Source organism: Brachyhypopomus gauderio, chromosome 2 (assembly GCF_052324685.1).
Source record: "Brachyhypopomus gauderio isolate BG-103 chromosome 2, BGAUD_0.2, whole genome shotgun sequence".
NCBI lineage: Eukaryota > Metazoa > Chordata > Actinopteri > Gymnotiformes > Hypopomidae > Brachyhypopomus > Brachyhypopomus gauderio.
The window spans coordinates 19,675,995-19,689,808 of NC_135212.1; the positions used below are offsets into that span (position 1 = coordinate 19,675,995).

Genomic DNA, 13,814 nt, shown 5'->3' on the forward strand with positions numbered 1-13,814 from the left:
GTTATTCGGTCTACACTAACTTGCACGGCAGTAACAGATAGTCAGATATTATTGTGAGATAGTGAGATGAGAATTTATTGTCACTGGGAAACAAAAGATTCAAGACTGAACAAAGAACACAAAGTGAGCCTGAGCCACTTTTAAACTAAAAAATGATAGTTGCAAGTCAGTAAGCATTTCTTAAAATCTGTTCCATTAAATTCTATTACTGACCAAGGAGCACAATTAAAACCTGTGAAATCTACACAAAAATATTTTCAAAATAGATGTCATTTTAACTGTAGTTACAGAACATCTCTAGTTGTATGTGATGGCTAGAAACAAATCAAGGACTCATGTTAAGGTGGGGGTACAAACTTTTGGCTACGTCACTTGTGAAGGACGGCAGGACCTCGTCAGAGTAGTCATAATGATTTAATTGCAAAATCAACATTTCCTGCCATAAAATTAAACTTTTCTGTGGTGCATTGACTGAAACAGGCATCAGTACTGGAGTGGCAGATGCCAGTATTGAGGACTCTGTCTAAACGTGATCACACTTTTCACATTCCTAAGACCTTATTCAATATCCAAGATGACGGGAAAGCTTGTCTGATCTTTCCAACTGGAACAGGACTTCAGAACCGGAGCACTCGATCCGACTACAAAAGAATTTCAATGGCAGTGTGAAGACGGCTTGGCAGGCAAGCATGACTATATAAGAGGACCTGATATAAGGGCTTTAAGTCACAGAAAAAGAAGTTTGTAATGAAGCATGTAGCCATGTGGGTGTGAGGTTAAAGACGTCTGTGATGGATCGAGATGCGTCTGTCTTCACTGGGAGCCCTGGGAGCCCTGGTTGTTGCCCTGTTGCCCAGAGTAGTTGCCATACTGGCTGTAGTACTGGTTCCACTGACTCTGGTTCTGGTAGTACTGCTGCCACTGTTGGGCATACTGGTGAGAGGGGTAGAGAGACAGCTTGTTTACAGCGGCACTTACAAACATAAAAAAAAAATGAACAAACAATAAAAACAAAGGTTTTTGAGGAGTACCTGCTGGTACTGCTGATTGTAGCTCTGTTGCTGGTTGTATGACTGCCCAGAAGTCTGGCCATCACTGTAGCCTTGCCCATATCCTGGGTATTGGCTGTAGTTGCCATAATTGTAGCCTTGGTTGTAACTACCTTGGTTATAGTTGCCTTGGTTGTAGCCTTGGTTATACCCCTGGTTGTATCCCTAGATGGAACACACGGAAGAGGTTTACAAGACACATTGCAACCACACTGATCAAAAATCACAGACAGAAACAATACTTGCCTGGCTGTATCCATCCTTGTTGTAGGAAGCTTGCTGGTTGCCGTTGTAGCCCCCTCCATACTGCTGGTTGCGGCTGTACCCCCCCCTCGAGCTGTTGTCTCTGTAATTCCCACCCCAGCGATTCTGATTGTAGCCACCACGGTTGTAACCTGCCCAAGAGACACAGGAGACCTCAGCTCCAATCAACACTGGCATACAATTCCAGTTTCGACTTTATCATCTTCGTCAAGAATCTCTTCTTTAATGCCCCATTTAAAAACACCACAGGCACATTACTGAATTAACAACCATCACACATCTCATGGATGACTCGCACATAAGGTGAAGCTTACAACAGAACACAAATAAGGTGAAGCAAACCTTATTTGGTGATGGAATTACTGATACACTGTGTGATTGTCATTACTAAATGCATGAGAAGGGTGATAAGAAACTAGATGCTTGAATTACAGAGATGGATATAGATTTAAAATATTATATTATATTCACTGTTATATTCACTGCATACACAGCCAAGATCTCTTTACAGACATTCTGACATGGCCAATTTGATCAGAATTATCCCTAATATTCACCAATAGGCAAATACTTTAAACTAATGCCATTTGCTACACAGACTACCCATCCACAAGAACACTAAAGTGTCAAAGGACCTCTGTATCCTCCACCGGAGCCACTGCGGTTCTGATAGCCTCCGCGCTGGCCTCCGCGGTTGTCGTAGCGCTGGTAGCTGCCGCCCCCACCGCTGCCCCCGCTGTGCCCACGGTAACCCGTCTGGCGGCTGTCGTAGCGTTTGTCGGCCGGTGGCCCCGCCCTGCGGCCCTCCTCGTTGTACTGCCTCACCAGCTTGTCTGCGTCGTCGCGCTGCAGCCCCACGAAGGTGACCTCGTCCAGGACGTCGCCGGGCTCGGGCAGCACAAAGTTCGCTTCGAGGACGCGGAGGGAGATAGAGAGGGCCATTCGTGGGGGTGGGGAGGGGAAGAGAGAGAGAGAGAGAGAGAGAGAGAGAGAGAGAGAGAGAGAGAGAGAGAGAGAGAGAGAGAGAGAGGAGTGGAAGAGAGGGGAGGGAATGTGGTGGGCCAGGTGGTCACACCACCAGGAGACAAATGAAAGAGCTCAATTATTGATGCATAAGTGATATTTCACACCACAAAATAAACAACAGAAACAAAAACAAGGAAACAAAGGATGAGACAGAACCATGTTGAGCAGTGAGTCAGAAACAATAATGTCTGGAGCAAGCATGGTCTCCTGGATGGCAGGGATTCCATATTTGCTTCAGTTTATTCTGTCAGGAAAACGTGGAAACATCCGAATGATCCGGACAGGCAACAGTATTAGATCTTAAGGGTGAGGGGGGACGAACACTGCCGCTGCAAACCAAGTGCTACCCGATGCCTCAACACCACCTACAAATACTCTCAACTACACCACCTTCGCTGGATAAATCTGCCCCAGCATATGCTGGAAATTTCCAATGAACAGATCCGACTTGGCGATGCAAGTTTGAACTAAGCAAGTTTGGGTTTTTGTGCCTATACTGCTCAGTTTGCAGTGCTGGGGGGGGGGGGGGGGGGGGGGGGGGGGTCGAGATGGAAAGGTGGAAGGAAAAATAATCAAAAAGCCAAACAAATATATACAAAAAGAAACAAAAAGAAACAGTCCAAGGGCCGATTAGACAGAACTCCGATTTTAGGTGCTAAACAATGGGGGGTGTGGTGGAGGGACTGACAGGGAGGAACGTGGGGACATCGTCCATTTTTTACATAAAAAAAATATATATAGTAATAATTAAAACATGAATAGTTGAGCAGAGATCTGGAATCTGTTTTAAAGTGGTTTGCTTTCATCCACAGCGTTCCTACCTTTCATTTCTAACACTGCATGATCGGGCACATCCTTCCCTTCCTCATCAGTTTGCTTTAACGTTCGTTCTTTAAAATCCTCGTCCGTGGGACAAATTACAATAGCCTTGCGTTGAAACCCTTCAAAAGGACGCATTTTTCGTCTCTGGGCTGATCCATATACATTTGTCTAGCAATGGTGACAAGAAAGAAGTAGAAGCTGTTCGTTATTGTTACTTCGTGTTGGGCTTGGCCGGCTGGAAGGCTGCAATGAGGAAGTAAGAGAGGTTCTCCTCTCCGGACCTACGGACGGCCTCTCAAGCACACTTACCTTCACCACCTGCCTGACCTCACCTGCAAAAAAAAGGGTTAGCAGGGACCCTTTCACACTAGCAGCATGCTACTGAAGGGTTAATTATGAAATAAGGATGACCTCTAGATGGGAGTTGTGTTGCTTTAATCATCTTAAAATGATTCATGTCTGTACATCCATCAAATGTGAAATAGATTCTTATCGAAGTTAAATGTTTAAATTATTCAAATTTTATTCATATATGGAGTCTATTATCTTCATAAAACTGTCAGAAATGTTGGCCAGACATCATTTACAAAGGCTCTTTAAAAGCCTCAGTCTGGCTTTTGTATTACAAAATGTCCCCATCACACCAAGATCAGAATTGCATAGTTATTTAATCATGTTTCATGCTTCAAATAAATCATCCAAAGTGTTAGCAAAGCAAAATTTGGCTCTCATATCCTAAAAGGGTCCTGTTACTTACCTTTAATAACCTGTTCAGAATCGGAGCTTCAATCCCACAGACGTGGACATACATACATTACTTACCTGGGTATACTCACTGTTTCCAAGGTTACAATAAGACGCGTCCATCCGACCTTACTTACCTTGCAAATCAGAGGAGAAGGCCCTGCAAAACTAAAAACGTTAGCTCTAACTTACCTTGATGTATTATCAAAACATTAACACTCAACATTTCCAACTATGAGCATAATACTAAGGTCTCTTTAAAAGATACTATCAATGTTACTTTTGTTATAATTACCATAGCAACAAAAGTTGTTTTTCTTACTCACCAGGCAGAGATTACTTGTCTCTCAACATCTTAACACTGTAATGGACTATGTGTACAATATCGGAGAGGCTCACAAGACAATATACAATATATGATAAATAACGAACGCTCAAGATACTGACGAAAACAACAGTGATAAGCACTTTCCTCTCATTTTACAAACTTTAAAAAACATTTCTTTAGAATACATGGCAACAAAGCTCAAGAGAGGCTGATGCTTCTTCTACTCTATCATATTTTGGTTTCCTGAAAGATAAATAAATAATACATTAGCGAAAGGGCACAAGAGGGCATCTGCAGATTTGTTCTTGTGGAGAATTATGGGAGTTGTAGGCATTACCTGGTCAAGAATGTAGTTGCGTTTCTTGCGAGCGGCGATCTGGATCAGCCTGTTCAGACACTGTGTGGCCTGCTGAATCAGAATGTCCCAGCGACCCGCGTAGTTCCTCTGTCGACGCAGTCCCATCACCTACAGCCAACAGAGGAGATCTTCCATAGGTCCACACTTTAAACTCAATACCCGAGTGTCCTCAGAAGGGTCTAGATGTCCTTCATAGCATAGTCACAATTTGGAACTGATTCTGATTTTTAACATTAATATTATTTATTCAGGATCTGGCTTGAATCACCAATTTCTCTTAATTGCGTTAAGGGGTTTATGTATCGTATTCCTGTACATGTAGAGTCAAGCCTAAAAAGGAATACAATGTTTCCTTCATTTGTCAACACCCTGTAAAAACCTCCAAAAACATTTGTACAATACTTTAAATTACACTAGAGTTCATCTTTCTTTCCTGATTTAATTAGCTAATTTAATTAGCCACACGTTCTAAGATGTAGCTGTAACTACAAAATCAAAATCTTATTTCTGAATGTTAAGAAACTTTAAATCCAAAATGATCAGGTTTAGTTTCTGTTTTGTTGTGGAATACAGATGACGCAGTATTCACGCTGCTGCAATAAAAAAAATCTTCCATTATAATTATAATGAATTTTATTATAATTATAATAAACATTTAAATATATAATTACTTTTTACGAATAAACGTATTTGGATCATAAAATATTTGAAGCTGTGGTCACTTAGGCAATGTGTAAAAGTGCAGTCAGCCTTTAAGGTGCTTCAACATGCAAAACAGATGGACTCATTTAATGTGTTTTACGGCCATATTTCGAGCTGTTTTAGGGATAATGCAAGATCATTTCACCATTTCAGAATGTTAGATGTGCTCCAAAACCTACTTGGCTCGTTAGCACTCACATAAACAAACAAACAACCACACGTGAGAAAGCACAACATCATTTACTCGGATATGGAATTGGAATGATGGCCTTGCTGCACGCCCTTACACACTCACTGACGCGCTCTTTAACTGCTGCACGCCCTTACACACTCACTGACGCGCTCTTTAACTGCTGCACGCCCTTACACACTCACTGACGCGCTCTTTAACTGCCCTTTTTGTCTGCAGCAGACGTGTTAGGAAATCTGTCTCTCACTCTGCTGGTCAGAAAGTCCCGCACATTGCGGGACGCTCCCCTTTCGCCCCGAGAGCCATCCGAGCTGGTGTGCATCACCCGCTCCTCGCTCCTGAGAAACCACACTCCTGAAAACCAGGGCTCCGTTGTGGTCTGACCAGCTCCTGCTCATCCGCGTCAAGATGGACGTGATCCATCATGAAGTTAGAAGAACGGAGACCTTGCCATTCCCAGCAGTGCTCAGTGTGAAGCAAGGCAGGGAACGCCAGACATCTAGGGACCGTTCTGAGGTGGAGGGGGACGGCCTGTCCCTCGTGATGACTGTGACAAGGCCATTAGACGGAGTGGTTAAGGTAAGATGTTGTGCAGCACCCTGACGGGACTGTGTCCCACAGCCCATCAAACTCCTCCCTCATCCACCGACGCTCCGCCTCCTTTTCCTCCACTCGGTCCTTATGAGTCTCTTGTTCCTTCAGCTGGTATTTCAACGCTTTTCCCATCTCCCACTGTCATTTTCAGGGTCATTTTCAGACATATCAAGGCGCTGAAACGTAAACAACATGCATAACTACAATTGTGGACAGAGCGGTGAGGCTTTGATGTTAAAAGTCGAATCGTAAATGCAGTCCGCATCTCCTAAATTCAGCAGGCGTTTACCTCCTTTGATGGGTTTTGGTCCCACAAACAGTTGTTGCAAACACTGAAAATTAAATTTAATACATATTAATTTATTTCATCATGTTACTGAATTTAAAAGGTGAACATAAAAAGGAAAAGAAATTCAAAAAACACCTACTAAAAGTCCTCTCTGATGGCTGCACAAGGACAGTACATCTGGATGGACAGTGTAAAATACTGCTCTGTGTCAGAACCGTTGTTTCAGGGGACTGAAGAGTCTTGTTTAGCTAAGAGCTCTATTTAAAAGAATCCAGACGGTTGAGTTAAAAGATTTACTGACCGAACGGAGACCGGGATCCACGTTCAGTCAGGGTCAAGCCTGTGACAACTCTCGGTGTTCCGGGACATCAACCACACCTCACCTAACCTCTCATCATGAAGTCGGAGACGAGAACACACCGCTGGAATCACACCTACCATCGCTCTATTCAGAGGTATTCAAATCACGGTCCTCAGGGTTCAGCTCAGATTTTCCACCCTCCCTTTATCTAAGAGGCAGGAGTAATGACAAAGTGGCCAACCAGTTACATGAATAATTTAATCAACTGCTAGAGATCTACAAAATCCAGGACCAGATTTGGATTTAAGGTCCAGATTTGAATACCACTGTTCTAGGTGCACACAACATGCCTCACAAAGGCAAAAATCATCATTAGGACATTGCGTTGATCCTGAGTAACATGAGCTGCAAGATCTTCGTTAAGGTCAAGGAACCTCCTTAAACCTCCATGTAAATCTTGTTTGAGTCACGGTGTCTCATTACAGTAAGAACAATACAACATTTACAGGGTTGTTTGTTAATTTATTTACATATATTTCCATCCCAAATGTGACAAACAGGTAAAAGTAAACAGCAGAATACAAACCACAAGATATGGGGGGGATAGATCTCCAGTTATGAGCACCAACAGGTTGACCTTTGTACATCGTACTACTTTTTATAACTATCAATAAGAGGTTATTCATTTCCCATATTCATGAAGCAGTCAATATGGCAATGTTTTTCCAGGTATTAAATGAGCCCATTTGTATAGCATATTAAGGGATATTTAATTACAAAGAGAAAGGTTCTCCAGTCAATATAATGGTGTGATGCTTACCTTCATCTTCTCCATGATGGCGTTGGTACCAAGGATGTTGTATTTCTTCTCAGGGTTCATCTCTGCATGTTTGGTGGCCCACGTGGTTTTTCCACACGCAGGCAGACCGACCATCATCAAGATCTGAAACAAAGGCACCGTGGCTTTAGAAATGCACCCCCAGGACTTTTTACAATGAATCAATGGCTGGACTTTGGCACCTCTAGTTGTACTTTTGTGAGCTCAGTTTCCCAGTGTGTGCATGTTCATGCACACATGCAGGTAGTAAACGTGTGCTGGCAGTAAAAACGTCTTCCAGAAGGTTTCCAGAGAAACTGGACGTTTCAGAGAGGAAAGTTCGTCTGAAACTGGGTTTACTGGAGGTAAACCCAGTTTAACCTCATAGATCTTCAGAAGCATGGTGCTTTCACATGTGATAAAGACATTTGTCTGAAACATCCTATTTCTCTGGAAACATGTATTACTTATCACCAATTTACCAAGTAAGCAAACATTTGTAGTAATACAGACCTCACAATCAGCCTTGTTAGCAGGGCCGAGGGTGCCTCTGGTCCTATCCTCCATTGCCACGGCCTGGATGAATGTGTATTCCTCTGGTGAAGGGAAGTAGGGCTCCCCCTTCTGGCCAAAGTTAAATTCTACAGCACAGTTCTTGACCAGGACATGAGGGAAGAGTGCTCGACCTGCCAGCTCCTCCTTAGTGGCCCGGAACGCCACACCAAGCCACTTCCCATTCTTGGAGAACGCAATTTCCACGTCCTCGTTGCTATCAAAATCCTAAAAGAAACATGATCTGCATTTGTAGCTGCCATCACCGAATAATATCTAGGACTGCAAATGATGAATTTGACTTTAGAATCCCAGTGCTACTCACAACATAGCAACCAATGACATCGTTTTCACCAAACTTCTCTCCATAGTCTTCAAACCTGCAGTTGGAGGACTTTTTGCCAGTTCCGCCATACCCATAGGAGAAAGGCTCTTCTCCTGTATGAATAAGACAGTCATCTCATGGAATGATGGGGGTGAATAAATTTGATACAGCTCCGGTCGGTTGTGCAACAACCATTTCATTTTCACAATGACATACAACAATCTCACTCACTCTTGGTACTGACAAACTGCAGTTCTGCTGGAACTACAAACTTTTTTCTACTACTGCATTCTTATACCTCATTTACATATTGGCAGAATCTTAACCTACACATTTTTCCCAGTTTACATTAGCAATAAGAGTGCATGATTGTATGGGTGTTTATTTTACCGAGCTGTGTGCTGCAGGAATCCAGAGACCAGCCCACTCTCACCACATGTGGGTCAGGCTCACCGCTAGGAAGGTGCTTAACTGAGATCTCTTCTGTTATCTGCACACAGACAAAAAACATTTCTCCACTGTATATTTTTTCTTGTCCCAACCTAAATCTGATGTAGCCCAATTTCAACAACCGCTCCTGCTGTATTGTCTTAACTGGTCAGAAGTCATTACCTTCATCTCGTAGCAGACACGACCCTTGCTCACACCATAAGTGGCACGTGCACCAGACCACAGGTAAGCAAAGCCCTCAATGGTGAGAGGGTATCCACTGTACCGGTCACGGGAGACTTTGAAGTGCAGGTCACAATTATCTATAAAAGTACATGTAAACAGAGCCTTATGTAATCTTTATTACAGCCTCATACATGCGTGTTACAGACATTATAACTGGCCATGCGAAAATTCAACCGACTGCCTTCTACGAAGTAACAAAGAGAACTGCACTGACAAGTATCGATGGCTACCAGCGTGTCATCAAAATCCTCCTCTTCTTCTTCAGCCGGGGGCTGAGGCGAGCGTGACCTGCAAAGCGAGCGCAACGTCATCGCTAGCAGAAACGACAAACGACACGTATACACACACGATGCACCACGGGTCCATCGTTAACTCAACCGAACAACAGTCGCAATCCTCACGGTTAGCTCAGACAGGGTCTGCTGTGCGTAAAGCCTGCTGCTGCGACAGACATGCGAGCGGCTACGCCCGCAGCCGCCACCGTTACCTCTTGTCCTCTCGATGCTCGTAGTAGCCGTAGCCGTGCGCCTCCTCGTAGTGCCTCTTGCGGCCGTAGTGCGCGTGGCTGTCCTGCTGGGATCTGCAGTGGGAGGCCTGGAGAGCCTCGGTCTCCTGCCACTCGCAGGATTCGCCCTGTTCCTCCTCGAGCTTCTCAACAACCTCCTTCACCCCCACTTCTCCTGGCGCTTCTTCTTCTGTGGGGGCAGCACGTTTGAACTCATGTTAACACCCTACGTGTGTTCTTTACATTCTTGCCAAAACAAAAAAGCTACCTGAAGAAATGTGTTTTAACATGTGTGCTGTATTTATATGCAAGAGAACTGATAACATCAGACGTCATACTGGCATCAACGTTTTCAAAACGTCGTTTTGCACGCGTTACGGAAACGCAGTGCTCCACACACCCTGACCTTCTTTGTAAATAGGCTGTGCCTCGATTTCAGGTTTGACTTCAGGTTCTTCTACCATTTCCATCTTGGGCATGATAACTTCTGCAACACTGCGATCTGTGTCAGGGATTGATTCCGCCTTATATTCTTCAGTGTGAGGACTGTTGTCTTCCCGCTGTGCATGGTGAGCCCCCTCTTCATAGCTGGCCTCTTCAGCACCTGTCATCGCACCACAAAATGATGTGCTAGTGTCCATTATGCAATTGTGCCCCATAAGGACACACAAAACAGGGTCATTTAACCAAAAGTAACATAAAACACGTGCAGAGAGCCAAAAGGGTTTATTAACGTACCCGCCTCTGCAGTATCTTCAGGTGTAAGCTCCTCTCCAGTTCTTCCTGGTAGTCCAGCCCTCCCATCTGGTACCTCCGTGTCCAGAGCAGCTCTCAGCCTGTCCACCAGGTCCGCCTTCAGCCCACGGGTGTCCAGCCCTCTCTTCTGCAACTCCTCTTTCAGCTCGTTGACTTTCAGTTTCTTCACGTCGATATCCATTGTGTGGGGTGGGCTGGAGGAGTGTGTGTTCCGCTAGTCTTCCCAACCTGAAAGCGCGTTAAAGCCAAACCACTCAGGTACCAACCAGCCTGCTGCTAACCGCCAAACGTCGAGCTCGCCAGCTCGCAGCTTGGCTCTATTCGTTAGGCAGTTATCCTAAAAATTAGACATAACTCGCAGGAAAAACACGCCATCCGTCACTCCGCTGACCAGGCTGACTGGCCAGTTGTGTCCGCTAGCTGACTAGCTGTTATGCTAGTTGGTGAGGACGGCTAGCGGGGCTAATATATGTTATGATACAATATATTCTGTGCATGCTGAGTCACTGGTATACTGGCTGCAAAATAATTTGCATGAATAGCACGTACCTTTGCAGACCTCCTTCAAGTAAAAGAGTCTGGCCTCCAAAATAGGAGAAAAATCCTACTAATGAGCGGCCACCGCCTGTCAACAACCAGCTAACCAGCCAGCTAACGTAGCGCTATCAACACGACGCGCAATGCCCTCGATGACTCTATACCGCCACCCAGTGGACGATCGCCTTAACGCTTTTCACCGACTGACTGCTTCCACAACGCTGAACATTCTGGGCTTGTTTTGTTTGCGCTGATCACAGATTTACAATAGTCATGTTTCATTCGTTTCAATGTTTTCTGTATGAATGTATGTATATATATATATATATATATATATATATATATATATATATATATATATATATATACATACATACATTCTTACCATACTCTCATGAATTGATTTGATCGTTTGTAGAACCACATTATGTTAATCAATAACCACACAATGTTTTCATGCTTTTACGCAATCGCAATTAAGAAACATCTTTGAATAGAATATTTTATTTTACAATAGTAATATACATCACTATGTACGGGTCTTCTTGGAAGTCAAACAAGATCAGCTGCTGGAGCTGTTTAATGTATGTGATTTATCACTATTACGGTTAATGTACCCAGCTCCTGTCCTGAAGGTCCCACTGATCAGTTTTGTGTTCCCCTCTCTGACAAATCTGAATTGTTAGCTGTTTAACAAGCTGTTCATGACCTCAAACAGGTTTGATCAAGCAGACAGAATAACATTATGAACATATCTACAGACATGCTTTACAGAAGGCTTTTTTCTACTGAAATAATCTTTTCCAGGTCAAAGCTTTGAATTCAACACATACTGCTTTCAATCTGAAATGCTTCCCTGTCAAAGAGACACAGGCTAGAGAAACCTATTTATTTGGGGTCCTAATGTTCAGCATAACCAAGAGACAAAATCAAAACATGGCTTGTTTTTCACTCACACACAGGTTATGGCATGTGCCACTAACACTGTGCAACACAACTACTGACGTGTTCTCGCCTCTAGATTACAGGACCAAAATAAAAAGAAATGTGAAGTTGGACTTCCACTAGTTTGTTTGTTCATGGCACTGTTTGTGTGTATTGTGACACACGTCATCACACATACAGATGTAGTCCCTCGGTCAAACTCAGAGCCACACATTAGTGTTTAGTGTCATTTGTTGCTGGGGCAGGTGGAAGAGACAGCAGCAGTCTATTCAACTCCCGGATCTGAGCATCTAGAGTCTCTGTGGCCAGAGCGACCTCCCCGAGTTGGGTCTGCAGACTGTTGATGGTCTCTGCTAGTTCCTCCTCCTTACGCCTGGAGTTTGCAGCCTGCCGACTGTACTCAAGGACCATGCAACCCCCACCAACGAGGAAGATGATGGCCTCGCCGAGCAGCTCGGCCCCAAGCTCGGCGGCTGCCTCCTCGTTCAGAGGCTTGATCGTAGAACCACGGAACCCCATGATCCTCATCTTGGTCCTCATTTCAACCCAGTGGTACACTTTGAATGAGGAAAGAGAAGATTGCAGGTGTCTTACTCTGAACTAAATTTCGGTGGAACACTACATATTGATCTAGGGTTAGTATTGCACGAATCAACACAACAGGGCAAAACAAGCAGTGAGCATAACATCATTTATAATATCTGAAATAAGACACAATGATGCTAAAGGGTCTATTAAAAATATTCAGAAAATAAGTAGTATATCACTAGATAGACTATTTGTTTAAAAATCCTATGACATATATTCAGGGTATTGAAAAGTGTACAGATTGTCAGTAGCCTTCAAACTTTGACGCAAATAAAATAATGATTGCAAATTTTTTTTATGATGCGTGTAACTCCACGAAATAGTATAATGATCAGAAATCTGTATGGTGTATAACGACCAAGTATAAAAGAATAGAAAATTGGGCAATGTCAGAATTTGATAGAAGGCACTTTCAAACGCTCCAATGCTCAATGACAGCTTGCTACCGCCCCCTCCGAATGACAAAACTCTTATTGGTCGGTTTTGGTCTTAAAGGGCACACCTTTTGGTTCTTTATTGGACTACGAGTAAATCTATCATTATAGGGGTTCAACAGTAACGGCTTACCACTCAAGGCACGTTTATGATTGGTTAAACAATGCAATGTGTAAAACGCATTGGCTACATGTTGTAGTTCCATCAAATTCTACTTCCGCCTGTTCGCAGCCTTTAGCTGTTGGCACACACGTATTTATACTGTAGCAAACACAGCTTACCTTGTGCCGGGGGAAGGCATACGTAATTTTTGAAGAATTCACTTCTCCGTGCTCCTGCTTTGATCCTGTTAGCTATTGGTTTGCTTAACTGACGAACGCCCAGATAGAGCAGCTTTGCAATGGGAAAAGCACCTACAACCATCTTGACGGAAGCGCCTCGGTGAAGTGGGCGGGACAAAATGAGGTCAAATTAGAGGCGCCTGTGAACATACGCGCTGCGTTCAAGAAGCGCAGGATTTATGTGAACATTTTGACCAACTCTGATCAAATATGGATCTCCACAAATTTGGGGAAATTATATAATTATATGCAGGGGCGAGGCTAGGGTATTTTTAGTGGTGCTAGAGCACCACCGTGAAGTTGCTCAGCACCCTCTGGCTCAACACATTTTTAAAATATTATATTATGCAAAAAACTTGCTCTGCACCTGCGCAATACTTTGGTATTGTGCCTCTGTGAGCACTGGGGGCTGGGCACCCCTAAAGACCAGATCCTAAAATCGCCCCTGATTATATGTATATAATTTCTCTAGACTTCATTCCCTAAAAATGTGTGCTGAGCATAACCTACATACTAGGGTCTAAACAGCTTTTTTTTTTATCTGTGTATAATACTGAGATATCGGAATATTTGTTGTAATATTCATCTTAGGCAAGACCCACTATGACACAAATGATCCTAAATTATTGGGATCGCAACTGCTAAGTTATAAAATGTTAATAACTCCACAA

The 13,814-nt window shown here is 43.6% G+C and overlaps 2 protein-coding genes across 2 annotated transcripts; both read right to left on the reverse strand.

Annotated features, from left to right (window-relative positions):
- Nucleotides 1-59: 59 nt before the first annotated feature.
- Nucleotides 60-11,004, reverse strand: hnrnpul1 (heterogeneous nuclear ribonucleoprotein U-like 1). Its single transcript, XM_076989859.1, has 16 exons — nucleotides 10,847-11,004; nucleotides 10,280-10,525; nucleotides 9,948-10,145; nucleotides 9,524-9,731; nucleotides 9,251-9,324; nucleotides 8,974-9,113; nucleotides 8,752-8,851; nucleotides 8,362-8,474; nucleotides 7,998-8,264; nucleotides 7,488-7,610; nucleotides 4,571-4,699; nucleotides 3,161-3,329; nucleotides 1,949-2,221; nucleotides 1,296-1,444; nucleotides 1,032-1,214; nucleotides 60-933 (listed from the first exon to the last, which is right to left on the reverse strand). Exons 2-16 carry the CDS (start codon nucleotides 10,476-10,478, stop codon nucleotides 814-816), a joined length of 2,445 nt encoding a protein of 814 aa, XP_076845974.1. The 5' UTR covers nucleotides 10,479-10,525; nucleotides 10,847-11,004; the 3' UTR covers nucleotides 60-813.
- Nucleotides 11,005-11,342: 338 nt separating this feature from the next.
- opa3 (outer mitochondrial membrane lipid metabolism regulator OPA3) lies at nucleotides 11,343-13,280 on the reverse strand. The gene is made up of 2 exons (XM_076989950.1): nucleotides 13,084-13,280; nucleotides 11,343-12,336 (listed from the first exon to the last, which is right to left on the reverse strand). Exons 1-2 carry the CDS (start codon nucleotides 13,223-13,225, stop codon nucleotides 11,993-11,995), a joined length of 486 nt encoding a protein of 161 aa, XP_076846065.1. The 5' UTR covers nucleotides 13,226-13,280; the 3' UTR covers nucleotides 11,343-11,992.
- Nucleotides 13,281-13,814: the final 534 nt, after the last annotated feature.

Excerpts from the sequence above, each read along its gene's own strand:
- opa3 (XM_076989950.1), bottom strand. The coding sequence starts at position 13,225 with ATGGTTGTAGGTGCTTTTCCCATTGCAAAGCTGCTCTATCTGGGCGTT. Across the intron at positions 12,337-13,083 it reads ATGCCTTCCCCCGGCACAAG|TGTACCACTGGGTTGAAATG; the intron begins GTAAGCTGTGTT and ends CCTCATTCAAAG.
- hnrnpul1 (XM_076989859.1), bottom strand. The coding sequence starts at position 10,478 with ATGGATATCGACGTGAAGAAACTGAAAGTCAACGAGCTGAAAGAGGAG. Across the intron at positions 3,330-4,570 it reads GCAACTACATTCTTGACCAG|ACAAATGTATATGGATCAGC; the intron begins GTAATGCCTACA and ends CACCATTGCTAG. Across the intron at positions 2,222-3,160 it reads TGCAGTGTTAGAAATGAAAG|CGAACTTTGTGCTGCCCGAG; the intron begins GTAGGAACGCTG and ends GCGTCCTCGAAG.